This window comes from Plutella xylostella, chromosome 10 (assembly GCF_932276165.1).
Source record: "Plutella xylostella chromosome 10, ilPluXylo3.1, whole genome shotgun sequence".
Lineage (NCBI taxonomy): Eukaryota > Metazoa > Arthropoda > Insecta > Lepidoptera > Plutellidae > Plutella > Plutella xylostella.
In genome coordinates, this window is record NC_063990.1 from 9759942 (window position 1) to 9775515 (window position 15574).

The window sequence follows — 15574 nt, forward strand, 5'->3', positions numbered from 1 at the left end:
CTAATATTTGGCAACACAATTAGACCAATCATGTTTTGACGTCTTCGTCAGTGGTTTAGTCAGATATGAGTTAGATGTACTGGCTATAACAGACAGATGGTGGTCGCATCTGTGTGCGGTGGCGTCGGCGAGGCGGCGCACTCATTCGCTGTCTTTTTGCATCGCACTTATTTATACGCAAGTAGCAGCAAGTGCGGCACGCTCCACTTGCGCCGGCCCCTATCTGAACCACCACTTTTTATTTACATACCCACTGCTTTTATCAATCGAGAAACTCGTGTTTTTCCCCTTTGGAAAGAAGTGTCGCAGCTACATTCGTTTCTTTGTATCGACCGAGTCTGTCTTCTCGATAAGGCACAGCTTTCTCAGATTTACCATTACCCGTTGGGTTGCTTTCGGCAGAGTTTTTTTGCTCACGCAGCGTTGCATGCAAGTTTTGTAACATAAAGCCAGTAGAGTGCATCGCCCGACGCGACGCTTCAAGCTGTTTTGTAATTGCAATGACAAATTTATTGTCAATGCTGCCCGATGTCCTTTTAGGGGCAAGATTTCGAGTCTGGTTTAGTGTTGTTTTAACGACAAAAATATGTAGACTGCACCGAAACACTGACATTGGACGTCGAAATATGTGGCAGATAAAATTAAAGATAGCAGTAAATCCTGGGTTGCACAGTTTTTTTTAATTGAACAAATTCATTGTGAACACAACAGCAAATGTGAATAAAATCTCGTAGGTACTAAAACGTCTCGAGTGCTATTTTGGTTTGAAGTAAAGTAATAAACTGTGCTTCCTTTTGATGTTGAATATGTAAAGCTGGAAACGGATATTATAAAAAAGGAATTAGAATAAGCCGAGGCTCTTTTAAAAAGTATTACTAAATAAATAAAGTACTACGATGTTAATCTAAAAGCAGGTACAGATGTAATGAGCGTAATGTTCTCAACAAGCGGCAACCATCTGGAGCGCGGCGTGCCAGGAGTTATGTTTGCCATAATCCTACGGATGGCTGGCTTGCGACAGCTTTCGCGAAAAGCACAGAAATAGCCTCCCCCTTCGCGGTGATAATTCTGTCGATGCGCCGAATGCACTTTGCACACTCACCGCTGGAGACGCCATTTCATCCTCGCGGGATGTACGAGTCGGTGTAGCCAATTGTTACTCTTAAACGGATTATTTCTGCATGTACGTGCGCCCGTGCCTCGCATCTCGCATGCTTCATATTATTTTCTCCGCTGGCACTTTCTTTTGAAATACGATCATCAAGACCCGCATTGGCTTGCGTAAGTTAATATTGTAGTCGATATTCCAATTTAGCTTTCAATTGAATTAAGTGCCGTTATGTAAATTGTATTGAAACAAAACTAAAGTTGTATCATTTCATGGTGCTTTCTGGCCTTAATGGTTACCTACTACTGGTTGGTTGAATTTCCCATTTGGTGGTTTTATTGATTTTGCTATCTTTTAGTGATAATATAGGTGATATTTCGCGATGCAGGTGCGACCCACCCCCGGTCTACACCGCGATATGCACGACCGACTCACAGATAAGGCTCCGTGCACGTTATATTTACTCACACCCACGCTGCGAATATTTCCATGGTACGCTATAATCAATACTTTACTCGATTAGATATTGTACCAGATTATCAACACCGAGTGAGTTAAAAACTACAAAGTAAGCATAGTTTACATGAAAAGAAAAGTAAGAATTAAAAGAAAGTCTCATTTAGAAGATTAAAATTTAAAACCGTGACGAAATGCAACAACCAATTGATTTTTTTCTTTCAGTATGACGAACAATCGTTCTTCTTTGTCTGAGTATAAGAAATAAAATGGCATTTAATGTTATCGCTATCAGGTGAATGGCCGCGCCTTTCTCCGACAAACTTGCAGCCACTATTGATCCGCGGTGCTGGGGCACACCATTACACTTGCACATTGCCATGGAGCTCAATCCCTGGAAACTTTGATATCAGTTTCCTATGTAAAGTAGTCACTTTTAGTTTAGATATTATACCTATGATATTAAAAGTTTGTTAGATAGTTAGACAGATCTATTTATTCAATTCTTATGACTATTTTTAGTCCTCGACTTCTTGCATTGCATTGCAAATGTACTATGTATTTTTATATTATTTGCGGAGGTCGTAAAGGCTCGATTTCTCTCGGCCCCGGCCCAAAACACGCACAGTTGTTGTTCGTGAATCATTCGCAGCATTCGACACCTACCGAGTGCTTCAATCTAATGCTATTGCAATCGCTGCTCTCGAGACTTCTCTGCGATTCGATCTGCAGTACTCAGACACGATTGAAGTTATCGAAACATTCCATAAATTCTCACGCTTCACATTATATCCTGAGTATCCCTACTGCTTCTTACAGATAGTGTGTGTTTGTATTTCATGAAAGAGGAAAATATTTTAGATTTCTTATCTTTAAATTAGTACTAATTGCAAAAATAAATTTGACCTAACTGCTACCATGGTTTTTACCATTTCCGGTGGAAGCTACCTCCTTGACCGCTTCCTTCGGTCAGGGATGACGAACTTGGCACAATGGACAATACGTCAAGTCTAGACATTTCGATGCCGATGCAGTGCGCGTTAGACAACTGGAAACAGTCCTTGAGCCCAATGAGTTCTTGCGGTTAGCCAACTGACGGTTCATTGGTTTACAAGACAAGACGGTACAAATCGATGGACGCCATTTGAAATGATAAAAGCAAGTCGATTTACCACTTAAATGGCCTGTCTATTTAATGAAGAAATTGGTCCGAGTTGAAAGGTCGTACACTAAACATGTTACTAAATAAATGTGAGCAGTTAGACACGGTTCGCCGACAATGGGCGCGCAAGAACAAGGGTCCGATTGAAACATAAGTTTTGGTTAGCACAAGGCGGAGCGTCGTCGCTGGTACGGTTATGTTCGGTGTGAGTGGTATTAATCGTTGATTGTGAACGGGCGGGTTGCTCGCAGTGAGTCACACAGATGTGGGCCGCAGCGCAGACCGCATTGTATGTAAAGGAGGCGCAGGCGGCGCCCGCCGACGCTGAATTATCCTCGAGAAAGCGACGCTCCGCTCTCACTGATTCAGCTCAGATTGCACTATCATTTGCTTCATTTAGGTTGCAAACACTCGTTTCAACTATTAAAATAAGATCTATGGTTGCTTTTGTTTTTAAAATGTACACCACTTTTAGATCACAAATGGGTTTGTTTATGTACCCCTGCAGTGTACAGATGTTTCACTCACGATCTACTTCGCGATGTTAGTCTTTACAGATTCACGAAGCGATAATTTTTCGACGATCGTGAGTACCTTTCATTTCAAGATAATACATGTTTGAAGTCGGCTGAAAAGTGCTTCTCATATTTTTAATTCATTAAAATACTAATTTTATTAGTATAGAAGATTTTTTATAATATTACATTTTGAATCAGAATTTGGACCCTGTGTTCTTGACAAGAAAAAATCTAATTGCTATAGCAACGACATTAGTAAGTACGCGTAAATACTGGATCGTGACATTCAAATGTCTGGAGGTCGGCGGTCACGATAATTTTAATGCGTTGGATTCTCTCATGACCACGATTCAGTTTTACGAGCTGAAGGGTTTCGCAGATGCGGTTTATACACACACGTTCCCTTGACCTGCGTGAGAACATGCAAAGTTTATTTACTGAGCCTAGGAAATTAAATAAATATCCTCCTTCAATTTATTTCATGGAATAATAGTGTGTCTTCAGCATTCATGTTGATGTTCATTTCTGCCTAAATTGATGACAATGAATATGAATTGATAACTTCAGTCCTCATCTACAATTCAGATTAGTTCTGTTCAGGTGTTGAATGCCAATTGTTGTTCAATTTATGTGCAAATCATAGGAGCAATAATAAACTATGGTGCAAATTATAAGAGTTTGCAGTTGTGCATCATTGGCCGCGAAGCTATAGAGGCTGCTATAGCAATAAGAAGCTCCTTGTTATATTGTTGTTGCGTGACCTATCCCATTCTGCATAGAGAGTCCCATCTCGCCAGTGATAAAGTAGATTTATGTTGTCGATTGTTTTTGTTGGTGCGGTCATCAGCGGAGCGCATCCGCTTCCATTCCTGTTGTTTGTTTATGTTCGCCGAGTGGTTCTTGCGCTTCATCAGCTCTATTCCGGTCACGAATGTCTATTTCTTCCTTTACTAGTCGTGTAACACCATCTCTACAAATAGACGGTTTACAGTGTTCGTGCTTGGATTTTGCGAACTTGATTTTCTCATAAAATTTATCGAATATGAATGGTAGAGTAAGTCGATGTCTTGTCCAATACGACAATCATTGTCCATATAACAAAAGAACCAAAATGATCAGCATTATAAATTTAAAACGGGCAACAATCAATCGCAGTGAGGGTTTATTCGACTAAGTTGATCACAACACACGGTCCGCAGGCTCGCTCGGAAATTGCAGTTGATTGCATTCAGAGCGCTGCAGCCTGCAAATGAAGTACCTCCCTGCTGCGTCGCCCGGCTCAATTACGATAGCGTTCCCGTTTAATACACAGGATAGGGCTGGCACCATTCGTGCTGAACGATTCTATAGAATTCCACCTGGATATATGACGTAAGAGATCCGGCAAATTGCTTTTTCCCTTTAATTTATTATCCCTGTGAACTTTATGGTTAGTACCTAGTGATAGTAAGGTATAGACTTTAGCGGGACTTTCATGTACCTATATGAGTCATAAACATTGACAGCCCTAAATTTATCCCTGGCTGAGGCTTCCACTCTGCTCTCTCTAGCCTTAGCAAACTAACCGAGCGTCGAAACTCACATAAGTTAGCGTCCGTACGACATGGATTCTGCATTAACGCCAGTCATGTAATGATTGTTGATGTTTAATCTTTATAAAGACTCCTAACTACCACTTAATTCATATTTGGCAGCTATCTTTCGGTCAGATCATTCGCCTAAAACCTGAATACTATGTAATTTTAAGATGTTTAAAAAATAGATTTATTACGCTGTTATTACTATAGCCAGAGATATTCTACTTCAGACTAGTTTTTGCAAATCTTGGCATAAGTACTTGTTATTTTAACTACCCAAGTCATCGCCTCTTTGATATAGCTCTGCGAAGCACAACTTAAATTGCCATTGCTCACTACCATAGCTGCATGATTTTACGCAGCTGTGAATTCGTTGAAAAGTGTCGTGTTAGAGCCATTGCTGGGCAAGGGTAATTAGCGTCACCGTGGACGAAAGAGAAGCTGTTGTCTGTTGTGTCTGTGTCTCGAGCGTCTAGCCAGCGGGCAGCGGTCGTCGACCCGTCATCAGCGGCGTTACCGACTCGCAATTTTCGTGACCTTTCGTGAGCTCACCGCGCCAGATTCATCACGCCGCAGATTGCAACGCTTTGTTTGACATTCCTAATTTAAATCCTCCAACTTGCTCGGCTCTGCAGTGACTGGCTGGTGAGGAGTTGCCATGTATTTAAGTTTAAATTTGGAATTGCCTGCTTCCTGGTCGTTGACACTGTTGGAAGTTTATCAGATGTTGGCGACGACGCCGTGTTTGTATTGAGGATTGCAGCCCACACGCATTGACGCATTTATTTCAATGATAGCGGTCGCTTTTTAATTGTGATTGTTTATCAACATTGTAGTACTTTTCTTCGAATTGATATTGTGTTGTGAGTAATCTTTGCAAACATTTCCTTAACATACTTTTCCTCAACTACTATAAATGCTTTTCTGATCAGTTAATTAAATGAAGGTTAACATGGTAACAGAATTAGACCATTAAACTGTCGTATTGCCAAACAAAGTAGATTTAGGTAGGTGGGTGATTAATCAAGTCTAGGGCTTTATGGCACCCTTTTGGGCAGGTTGGGGCCCGGCGGCACTTGTTGCGTGGGACCGGCGCTCCTGCATTATACATCGGCCGGGGGCGTGTGTCACTGAACAACTGGCCGCACTAAATGCAAAACCTGAACGATTTATCGCCACTCATAACTCGGCCCGACCATAAACTTTGCATGATGCGACAACTCGCACATATAAACAACTCGTGCGAGTAATATTCAATAACCTCCCGAACAGACAAGAATGGCTTCCTAGATATGTTTATTGGCTTTGCTATTCCTTAAAGGAAAGGGCGGACGTCTGTGAATGGCTAGAAAATCAAGTCTTTATAAAGGCTGTGATGAAGTCTTTACGACGGCGGTAGGAACTATAACACGTCGCTGTAGCCGCCGCGCCGCAGCCGAACGCTCAGCCATTGACACAGTTCTCCGTCTACAGTTTCCTTAGTCATACATAACTTCAGCAATTTAGCGCTGGCAACTTTTAACGTTGCCGTTGATTGTCCCGTTACTTAAGCTAATGGATTTTAAAGTAACATTTACTTATTCTCTCGAAGCTTAATCCTGCTGCGCAAATAAACTTGAAAGTTTGTTAGAGACATGAGTTTGAAATCACGAAGTTGTCAGCGAGCACGACGCGGCACGGGGGGCATGCTGAGTCGACATCGACCGTCGAACGCCCCCCAATTACCGTGCGAATGCGTCGCGTTAATTAGAGCCGCGGTCGTGTGCGCCTGCGCAGGCCTCGCCGGGACGCCGCCGCCGCCGCCGCCGCCGCCGCCGCCGCCGCCGCCGCCGCTCGCTAACCAATTACCGGCTAACTGATGAACGCCGCACAAAAGTTCACACCCAATCCTATTACGCTTCGATTACCGTACGCTAAAGCTGAGAGGCGCCACGCTAGCTTTTATACAACTTATTTCCTACGCAATAGCGTAAGTGGCCAATTACCTACCTCTCAAGTTCGTATTTAGTGGGTGGCCATAAGCGACCTCTTCCTCGAAGCTTCGGAATCAAAATTATAAATGGCCGTACTAATTGTTGTGTAATTGCGCGCGGTGCATCGCTCTCCGGGCCCGACATACAACTGTGTCGAATCAATTCTGGACGACTCTTCTAAGAGTGTTTCTATACAATTTGCCGGCGTTTATAAACTTAGTTTATCGTTGGTAATGTCCAAGTTTCCTCGGTATAACGAATAAAGTTTAAACTGAATATCCCGAGTGTTGGTCGATTTAATCTTGTAGTCCGCCGACGCAGCAACAGTGTTGAGGGTGTAAAACCGTGCGCTGTGAGGTCGGTGCAATAACAACAAAGTTCTCAACCTCGCAGTTTTCACAAGGATGCGATTATTAAATTTTCCAAGCCTCTGAATTGCAGTTAATTTCACTTTGATAACATGGCTTTAATTACTGCAAGCAATAAGCCATTGATGCTTTTTAGCTTGTAGTCAATAAATGTTGAATAGCTGCTATTGTGCTCGGACATTTATGGCTAAATACCTGCCTATTAGCTACCTAAACACCTCTTTTCCATTAAACCTAAATGGGTGGTCTTCACTTCAGTGATAGATCGGTGGAAAGCTCTTAAAGTTTTCTGTACAATCTTTTCTAGCACATGACTTCCATTTCCTTTAGTGTAGTCATTGTTATTTGTGGACCCGCTATAAGTAGCTACGGCTAGTTGCTGAGAGCATTTGTCTGTTAAATATATTCTCTCAACAATATTTTATGTAAGAAGAGCCTTTTAGAAAGAACTTTCTTACACTAAGCAAGACTGAAGAAATTATTTTAAAATCTGAAAGAAATGGTTTTCTGATTGTGATTCTGATTTATAACAGTAACTGTTATACATCAGTCTTCTATTGGTTACCGTATATTGCTCATGAATTGCCGGTGGGAATAAAATATTATCCGTTCGATCTTCAATTACAGTGGCTATTACTCCGGTGCAACTTAAATTAAAACCCGGGATCAGTCGTCTGCTATAGATAATCACATCTAGTTAGTTATATATTTCTTCTACATCACTATTATTGCTTCGTGATGTTATAACTGGATAGATTGGATACTTCCTCAATTATTAATTTATGATACCGTACTTTCTATTATGCAAGGTAGTAAATTTTTCTAATTAACAACGAAAATATGCTAAGTAATCAGACCTGTATTAGCTATAATACAGGCTGTATTGATTGAACATGTTGATGATACTTATTACTTATTATAATTATAACAATAACATATGGCTAGTGCTTTGCGCGGTACAGTTAGACCGCAGGGTGTCGGGTTCGAGTCCCGGTTGCACAACGCATTCCTCGGCCACGCCGCACGCGTGCTCAGGAATGCCATTATTGAACAACGCCGTGTGTATGCGAAATTACATGTATATTATGTACTTGATACTATATTTAGGGAGGATGGAATGGAGGTGGAATTTCTCCAACTCTGTACATGATAAAGATATGTAAAGCGAAGTGGGAGTATGTAGGTACGGTCAGGTGCAGATAAACCTGACCCCCCTCAGAAGCATTGTTAGTATAAGAGGGGGGTCTTATACTAACAATGCTTCTGAGGGGGGTCAGGTTTATCTGCCCCTTACTGTACATACATTGTACTGCTAGTTTACAGATATTGAACAAAATAAAACAGACGCGCAATATTGTTTGATGCGGTCGGTGGCAAAACGTTTTATGAAAACCTTATCTTTTATATTAATTTTCCAACCATGTAGGTCATTGTAGGTATCCTATCAGTATGCTATCTAGAATATTGGGCACTCATAGGTTAGTGCATCAATAAATGATATACATATAAATATTATAGCTAAACTGAGCAGTATCTGTCCTATGCCTATTGCCTATGCCATTTTATACTTAGTCGTCGACTACTATTTTACTTTTAAAGTGAATTTTCTGTACATTTTAAATATTCTCCCTTCTTTTTCATGGTAATTTGCGCAGTTTAGTGGTCTATCTTCATAGTGCGCCGGAGCGGTAACTCTAGCGGGTAACTCTAGGCTGCACTGAGAGCCCCCCCCCTCCCTGCACCCCCCTGATCCTGCCTACAAACTGGGTGTCTGGGGGGTGAGGCTTTGAGGCATAGGGGGTCGTTCCTCGACACTTTTATACCTATATTGAATTGAATCTAACGTAGATGACAGATCTAGAGCTGGCAGCCTCTCGCCTCCTACCTCCACCCCAGATTCGATTTCCGTCCACAATTACATCAGTAATGGCATTAATATGCATGAGGACCGCTTCCCACTGGCCAGCAAACACACTGCAGCGGGAATTTGAATATTGTGGCTTATGAATGCCTATCTAAATTAGGATCGGGATTGCGGCAGCCATTGTTGACCAAAATACTTTAACATGCTCATTTTCAGTTTACGTTCGTGTTCAGATAGGATCTGATCGAGAGGTGTTTACTGATTGTACGATAGTTGTAGGTGGGTTGGCATTTTGTAGTAATGCAATCCTTATGCGGCGCAGTACTTGGCATCCGGCCGGCATCTGTTTTTTGCCCGAACAATGGCCGGTCGCATTCCGCGCGCGCACCGTTACCGCCGCTAATCCGCCGCCCATCGCCCGCGCGGCCATCAGCCGACCTGATAAAGCGAAATTATAAACATTCGCCACTTCCTCGCTCCACCGACCTCCTATTACAAGCCTTTATTACTTACATTACAGATGTTATCTCAGAAACCAGCTGCACACCTCGTGGCCTCCCCCCAATTTATCATCTCAATTTATGCAAGGCTTCTACGTAAACAATAACAATTCGCATAACTTATGAGCTTTGAGTCTTCTCTCTTAATAAAACTCGCGCGTGTCGCTTATAAAACAAATTAATAAGTTGGCATGAAGTTAGACGAGGTAGTCGGAGCTTAGAGGCGGGAGTCGGTTGGCGCCGCGCCAGACCAAACAGGGTAAAAAGCAAGGGCGGCGGCGACCGCGCCCCGAAATAGCGGGCAAAGTCAAGGCGGAGGATCCGCGGCGGGTGACATCTGCGTGACTCCCCGCGCCCGCCAGACGCGGCGGTGACCGCGCCCGGCCGCTCCCTGACCTCACCTCACAACCCTACTAGCCCCACTACATGCGATCACAACGTTAAACACCCACCATACTGTACATTGTCAGCACCTCGCCATAAACACTCCACCGGATAATGTGAGCATTTCACGCCAACCAGTAACTAATTGCAACCCGCCTCGATAAACCCTAAACTCCCAGAGTCAGTTCGGTTTGCGATATTCGAATGTGCGGCAGTGCTTCGGTCATAATTAAAATAACCCTCGCGACATAATTCACACTCATACGCGTCAGTAAGGAATTCGTAGAGCATTCTGAATTGAGAAATTAGTGAAGATAACGGGCGTCGTCAGCTACGGAGGCTCATCACGTACAGGCGTCGGTATGGAACACAATAGCGGCACCACAGTGCAGCCATGAGTCACGCGCCGGCCAACTCCGCACAAGGACGGTGTAGCTGTGCCAAAACAAAACATTATTAAAGAGCGTCGCGCCTTGCTCCATATCCGTCTTTCCTATTCAGCATTGTGCTGCAACAAATTGCATGCGAAATGTAGGCACTTCGCAACATCACCGATGTCACGCAGACATCACATTCATACTCGCCGGTTGGGTAACCCGGCCAGCCCCAGACACTGTGTAAATAATGGCTCGGCACATCTTAATTGCGTTTCTCGTCCTTCTGCGGTGATCAGATAACGAGATCTCTCGGTGTACACTTTCCATTTGTTAAAGTTTATGCGAATGTTAAATGAAAACGCCATTTGAGTTATGAAAATATCTTGTCGAAGCAGAATATTGAATCAGTCAATTTAGAAGTAGCACTAAACTATGTATAACTACACAGATAGAAGTAGGCTGAAATATCGAGGTAGCCTGGAAGAAATTGCTGTTAATATAAGGTCGTCAATTGTACGTTTTTGCCTCCTGTTAGCGATATCTATGTGTGTGTAATAAATAATTATCTATCTATCTATTCCCATGAAATGTTTAACCCCGAGAGGATTGGCCGAGGCTGTCTAGTAGGGTGTCTGTAGGTCGATTCAGTCGATAATATTATCCTTCGGGCCAGTTATCTTAAATTGAGTTGCCTAGATCTCGTCGTATAACGTAGTGTTATTGTTGCAGATGACCTGAAGGCGGTGTCGAAGCGACTGATCGTGCAGGCCAAGCGGCAACAGTCGTCGGACAACATCTCCGTGATCGTGGTGTTCCTCAAGGAGCCCGCCCTCATCAGCGCAGAGAACCGCCCGCCCATGGACCTGGGGTCAGTATCCACATAATGCTACACAAGTACAACCCATATAAAATGTCATGAAATGAATGTTTAAGGAGATAAAATTTTCAGGAGCCTGACAACATTAGAAATAAACTACAGTTTTTTTTTCTTTTTGTACACATATTATCAAGCAATAGACTCAGAACCTATTTCACAATGTCTGGATAAAGGTTTTAACTGTGGGATAAACATCATTAAGACATGTATGGTACCGCTGGACCGATGATGCTAGACAGATAGCCGCTAGTGGCTGGGTAAGGAAGGTTGCCACATTGCGGCGTTCAAGGAGGAGGAGTGGACGATTACGAGCTGATGATGATGATTTTAGGCAGCCTATAAAGGTGTTGCAAAAGTAGCATATAACGTGGGTCACTGCCTAACTGATTGACTGACTAACATGGGTTCACTGTGAACAACTTTTTTGTTCTAAGTTTGAATTTTGTAAATTAGTGAAGCACGCACGAAAAAGCTTGGTAGTTACTAGTTACTCATAGTAAGGATGATTACACTGTAACTGCAGCTTTTATCATGTTAACGCTGTTATTGTTACGGTTTATCCACGACAATGTTTCTCAGTAAACGGAACCCATTGTTATTATAATTTTATTTATAGTATGAAACATGATGTCATACACCATTAAAAATAATTCTTTCACGGTCTTGCAGTACGATAGCGACAACAACTGTATCGATATCGAAGTTATCGGTAATAAAAAGTTTGTTACTGCTCTTTAACTTCACAAATTCCGGCCATACCCAAACATTTCACTCCTGAAATTACAGTTTTATATAAAACTTCGATGTTATATACTGCTGCTTTGTAAATTTTAGCTTTGCTATACTCTTCCCAAGGATTGTTTCATAATTTTAGACCAAAAAAATGGGGTCTTTTCTTATCATTCGTTGTTGAGTTTTCGACTTGGATTATTTGTTACTATTTATTGTTAACTACAATCAAACTTATTCTTCTCTCTTATCTTAAAACTTTAAAAGTAAATTTTCTACTGATATTTTTAACAAAAAAAAGTATTTTTAGCATAAAACCTGAGTCAGCCAACGGATAAATATTGTTAAATGGCGGTAAGAGGACCGGTTATCGAGATGACAGCATGCGGGGCGGGTGCGGTATAGAGCCCGAGTGACGGACCCTGCACCCGGCGGCCTTGGCTAATAGAACCTTACCTTATCCGCCGCTTTTTGAAAACGAAAGTCCACACTTACTTTTACTTGTCACAGATCTTCTGCTATTTGCATATAATTATTTTAGCCTCCCTATTCTACGCTTAAGCTTCTGGATCTTCCCATTGCCTTAAAACGTTTTAAAACATTAATATTGAATTATTTTGTAGTGGGGTTTAATTCGCAATAACCCTAAAACCATTAGGTATTAGATAGGTATGCCTACCATGAAATAGTCTACCACTAGTCTCTTTTCAAATCCCATAGCCCCCCCAGATTCCAGATCGCTCAATTCGTTTTTAAGCTCTTTGTTCTACTTAAAACTCAACTTAAAAAACTAGTTATCTGCGTTAATGTAATATGCGAGAACGAATCGCTTTACAAACTACCTAATAATTATTTTTAATCTATTCCATTGTATAAATGCGATACATATCACTGAAATTAATCTCAGCCCACTCAATTAAATTACAAACAGCATTTCCCACACACAGACCAGAAATTGTAGCTCAATTCAATAACGCCCAGACGAAACCTAGATCAGTGAACATAGCAGTCCTGCAATGTATAAGTAAATGCTTCAATCGCCAAGCTTCGCCACACGTAATCCTGGCTGAGCCTTATTAATGCCGGTGTGCCCGTCATCTGGAATCGGAAACCTTACTCCGGTCTTACTTACACGAAGTTTGTGATCAAGATTATCCAATGCTAAAGAACGGTAGCCATCGCATCCCGTAAGTCTTCGTAAAGTCGGAGTAGGCCAACGGAAACGGGTGTCGGTCCCGATTGTAATAGGCTTTACCGGAATCGAACCCGGGGAGACGTGATGAATCTGGATCTGCCGACATTGAAATCGCGCCACCATTTGTCTCTCGCCCTCCTGTGTCGTTTATCCTCAATGAATTCCGGCTTTCGCATGATTTAAGTATGGATAATCCAGGATATTATAACGTCTTGCAATAAAATTAGATAGTTAGCGTAATATAGGTACTCCATCCTGGAAACTGGAAATAGGCAAACTATAAGACAAACTTGTGCAATAACTTTTCTTATATTTCGCAAATGAAGATTTATAGCCAACACTTAATGCTGATAATAATGATTTATAATCAACACCTTTCTTCTGAAATTGAGACTGTATACTTAAGCACATTTTCCTTACAGGCTGGACAACGCCCTGGCGAACGGGCCTCCGCCCTTCGCCGTGGACGCCGACGCCTGCAAGCGTCAGCTGGATGCCGTCCCTGACCCTGTCGATAATGGCATCCTGCATCCCGACAATGGCCTCATCCACCCGGACAATGGCATCCTCCACTCTGACAATGGCTTCATGCACTCTGACAACGGCCTCATCCACCCTGACAACGGGCTCATCCACCCTGACAATGGACTCATCCATGGTGACAATGGCCTCCTCCACTCTGACAACGGCCTCATCCATCCTGATAACGGGTTAGACTCGGACAGCGACAGCGAGGACGACCTGGGCCCGGAGACGGCCGTGGACGTGGATGTGGATGATGTGGATGCCGACAAGAACCACGCGGCCGCCGCGCCCACCCCTCCTGCACACACACGTGAGTTTTTTTTACGTTATTTACCTGTATTGTGTCCCACTGATGAGCAAAGGCCTCCTTATAGACAGTCCACCGTTAGATTCGATCATGTACTTCCTCCGAACTTTCAGGCAAAAACCTATCGAACTATCGAAGTCGTGAATTTATATTGTTTTTTGATTTTATGAATAATGTGCGTATCCGTATTTTATCACCCCTTTCGAATGTATCGATCAAAATCCTTTAGGATGGCATCGATGAATTTTGGTCCAATATTGGAATTGTAAATTTTTGCAGTTTTTAACACTTTTGCCGATTTTTGGAGCTATCAACGAAATATAAGAATTTATGTAGTACTTAACATTTTTCTTAGGTTTTCGGTGAGAAGTTTTTTCTAGACTTGCCAAGTGTTAATCTTGTGACCTACAATATGAGTCAGTTATAAATTCAAGGTTATCCAGGTTGTTAGTCAGCTGCTGAAAAACATTGTAATAGTGTGATGAATCACTCTCTCATACATATTATCATTATCTTGATTCTTATTTTCTATTGTAATATCCTGTATGGTAGGTAAGGTAGGTAGCTAATTTGCCACACTTTTAAGTGCACTACAGTCATCATACAGATACAATAACACATACTACAATATGCCGTACCCCTATACCGGAGAAAGCATAGAAACGCGCGTTTAGATTATCATACTTCAGTTCAGTTCAGTTCTTTATTGCCTTAAATTACATGTATATTGTTAGTCTTAGGTACAATAATAAAAGTATCAATGTAATTTTACCGCTTTGGGTGTAGCACAAAATAACAAAATTTAAGTATCCACAATTAACATTATAAATTAACATTGCCTTGCATTAACATTATAATTTAACATTACATTGCATGAGAATAGAAATAACAATTTAAATAACCACAATTAACATTTTAAGTTAACATTGCCTATGATTTAATTACATATCATTCTTACAATTATTGTTTTAATAGCAAGATAGGTATATGTTATCGATTTTTAATAAAAATAATTTCAATTCTTAGAGATATAATAGTAAATAAATAAAAAATAATTAAAATCAATCATTATAAATCATTAAGTATATTGAATTTGCATTACGTTTATAATTTTTAACCATTAATTTTATTCAACTCATAAAATTCATTGAGGCTATATGGGCAATGTTGAAGCAGGTAGGTTTTTAATTTCCAGAAAAATTTTGTTCCCGTCAATGATTTGATATCCTCTGGTAGGCTATTAAAAGTTTTTATTGCCGCTATTTTGACCGTTCGAGAGTATGTAGAGGTCCTGGTCTGTGGCACCTCCAAATCAAATTTAAGCCTCTCGTTAAGTCGGTTGCTCGGGCCCTGGGGTCTTGGGGGGAACTTTGATGGGTATCGCTTCACCAATTTACACAGCTCTTGGTTCTACCTTTTTTGGCATAAGATTTATTTGCCTAATCTCGTATTGCATAGTAACGTTTGGTCGATGTCTCGTTACGCCGAAAATCGTATGGCATAAATCTCGTTTAGTAAAAAGTTATTTCGCATAACATTGTTTAGCCTAATAATGGTATGGCCAAATCTTGAATAGCCTAATAATGCTATGGCATAGGTTTATACAAAGTAATAATATTCGTTTGGCTTTAACTTTGACGGAGCGTCTCCCTAC

General features: G+C 41.5%; 1 protein-coding gene across 1 annotated transcript in view; it reads left to right on the forward strand.

The window, feature by feature from the left end:
- The window catches only part of LOC105390792 (neurofilament heavy polypeptide), an 81724-nt gene that overhangs the window by 51345 nt on the left and 14805 nt on the right, over window positions 1-15574 (forward strand). The window contains exons 8-9 of the mRNA XM_038117694.2: window positions 11017-11155; window positions 13511-13923. Coding sequence (XP_037973622.2) covers window positions 11017-11155; window positions 13511-13923 — 552 coding nt within the window. The remainder of the gene's footprint in view (window positions 1-11016; window positions 11156-13510; window positions 13924-15574) is intronic.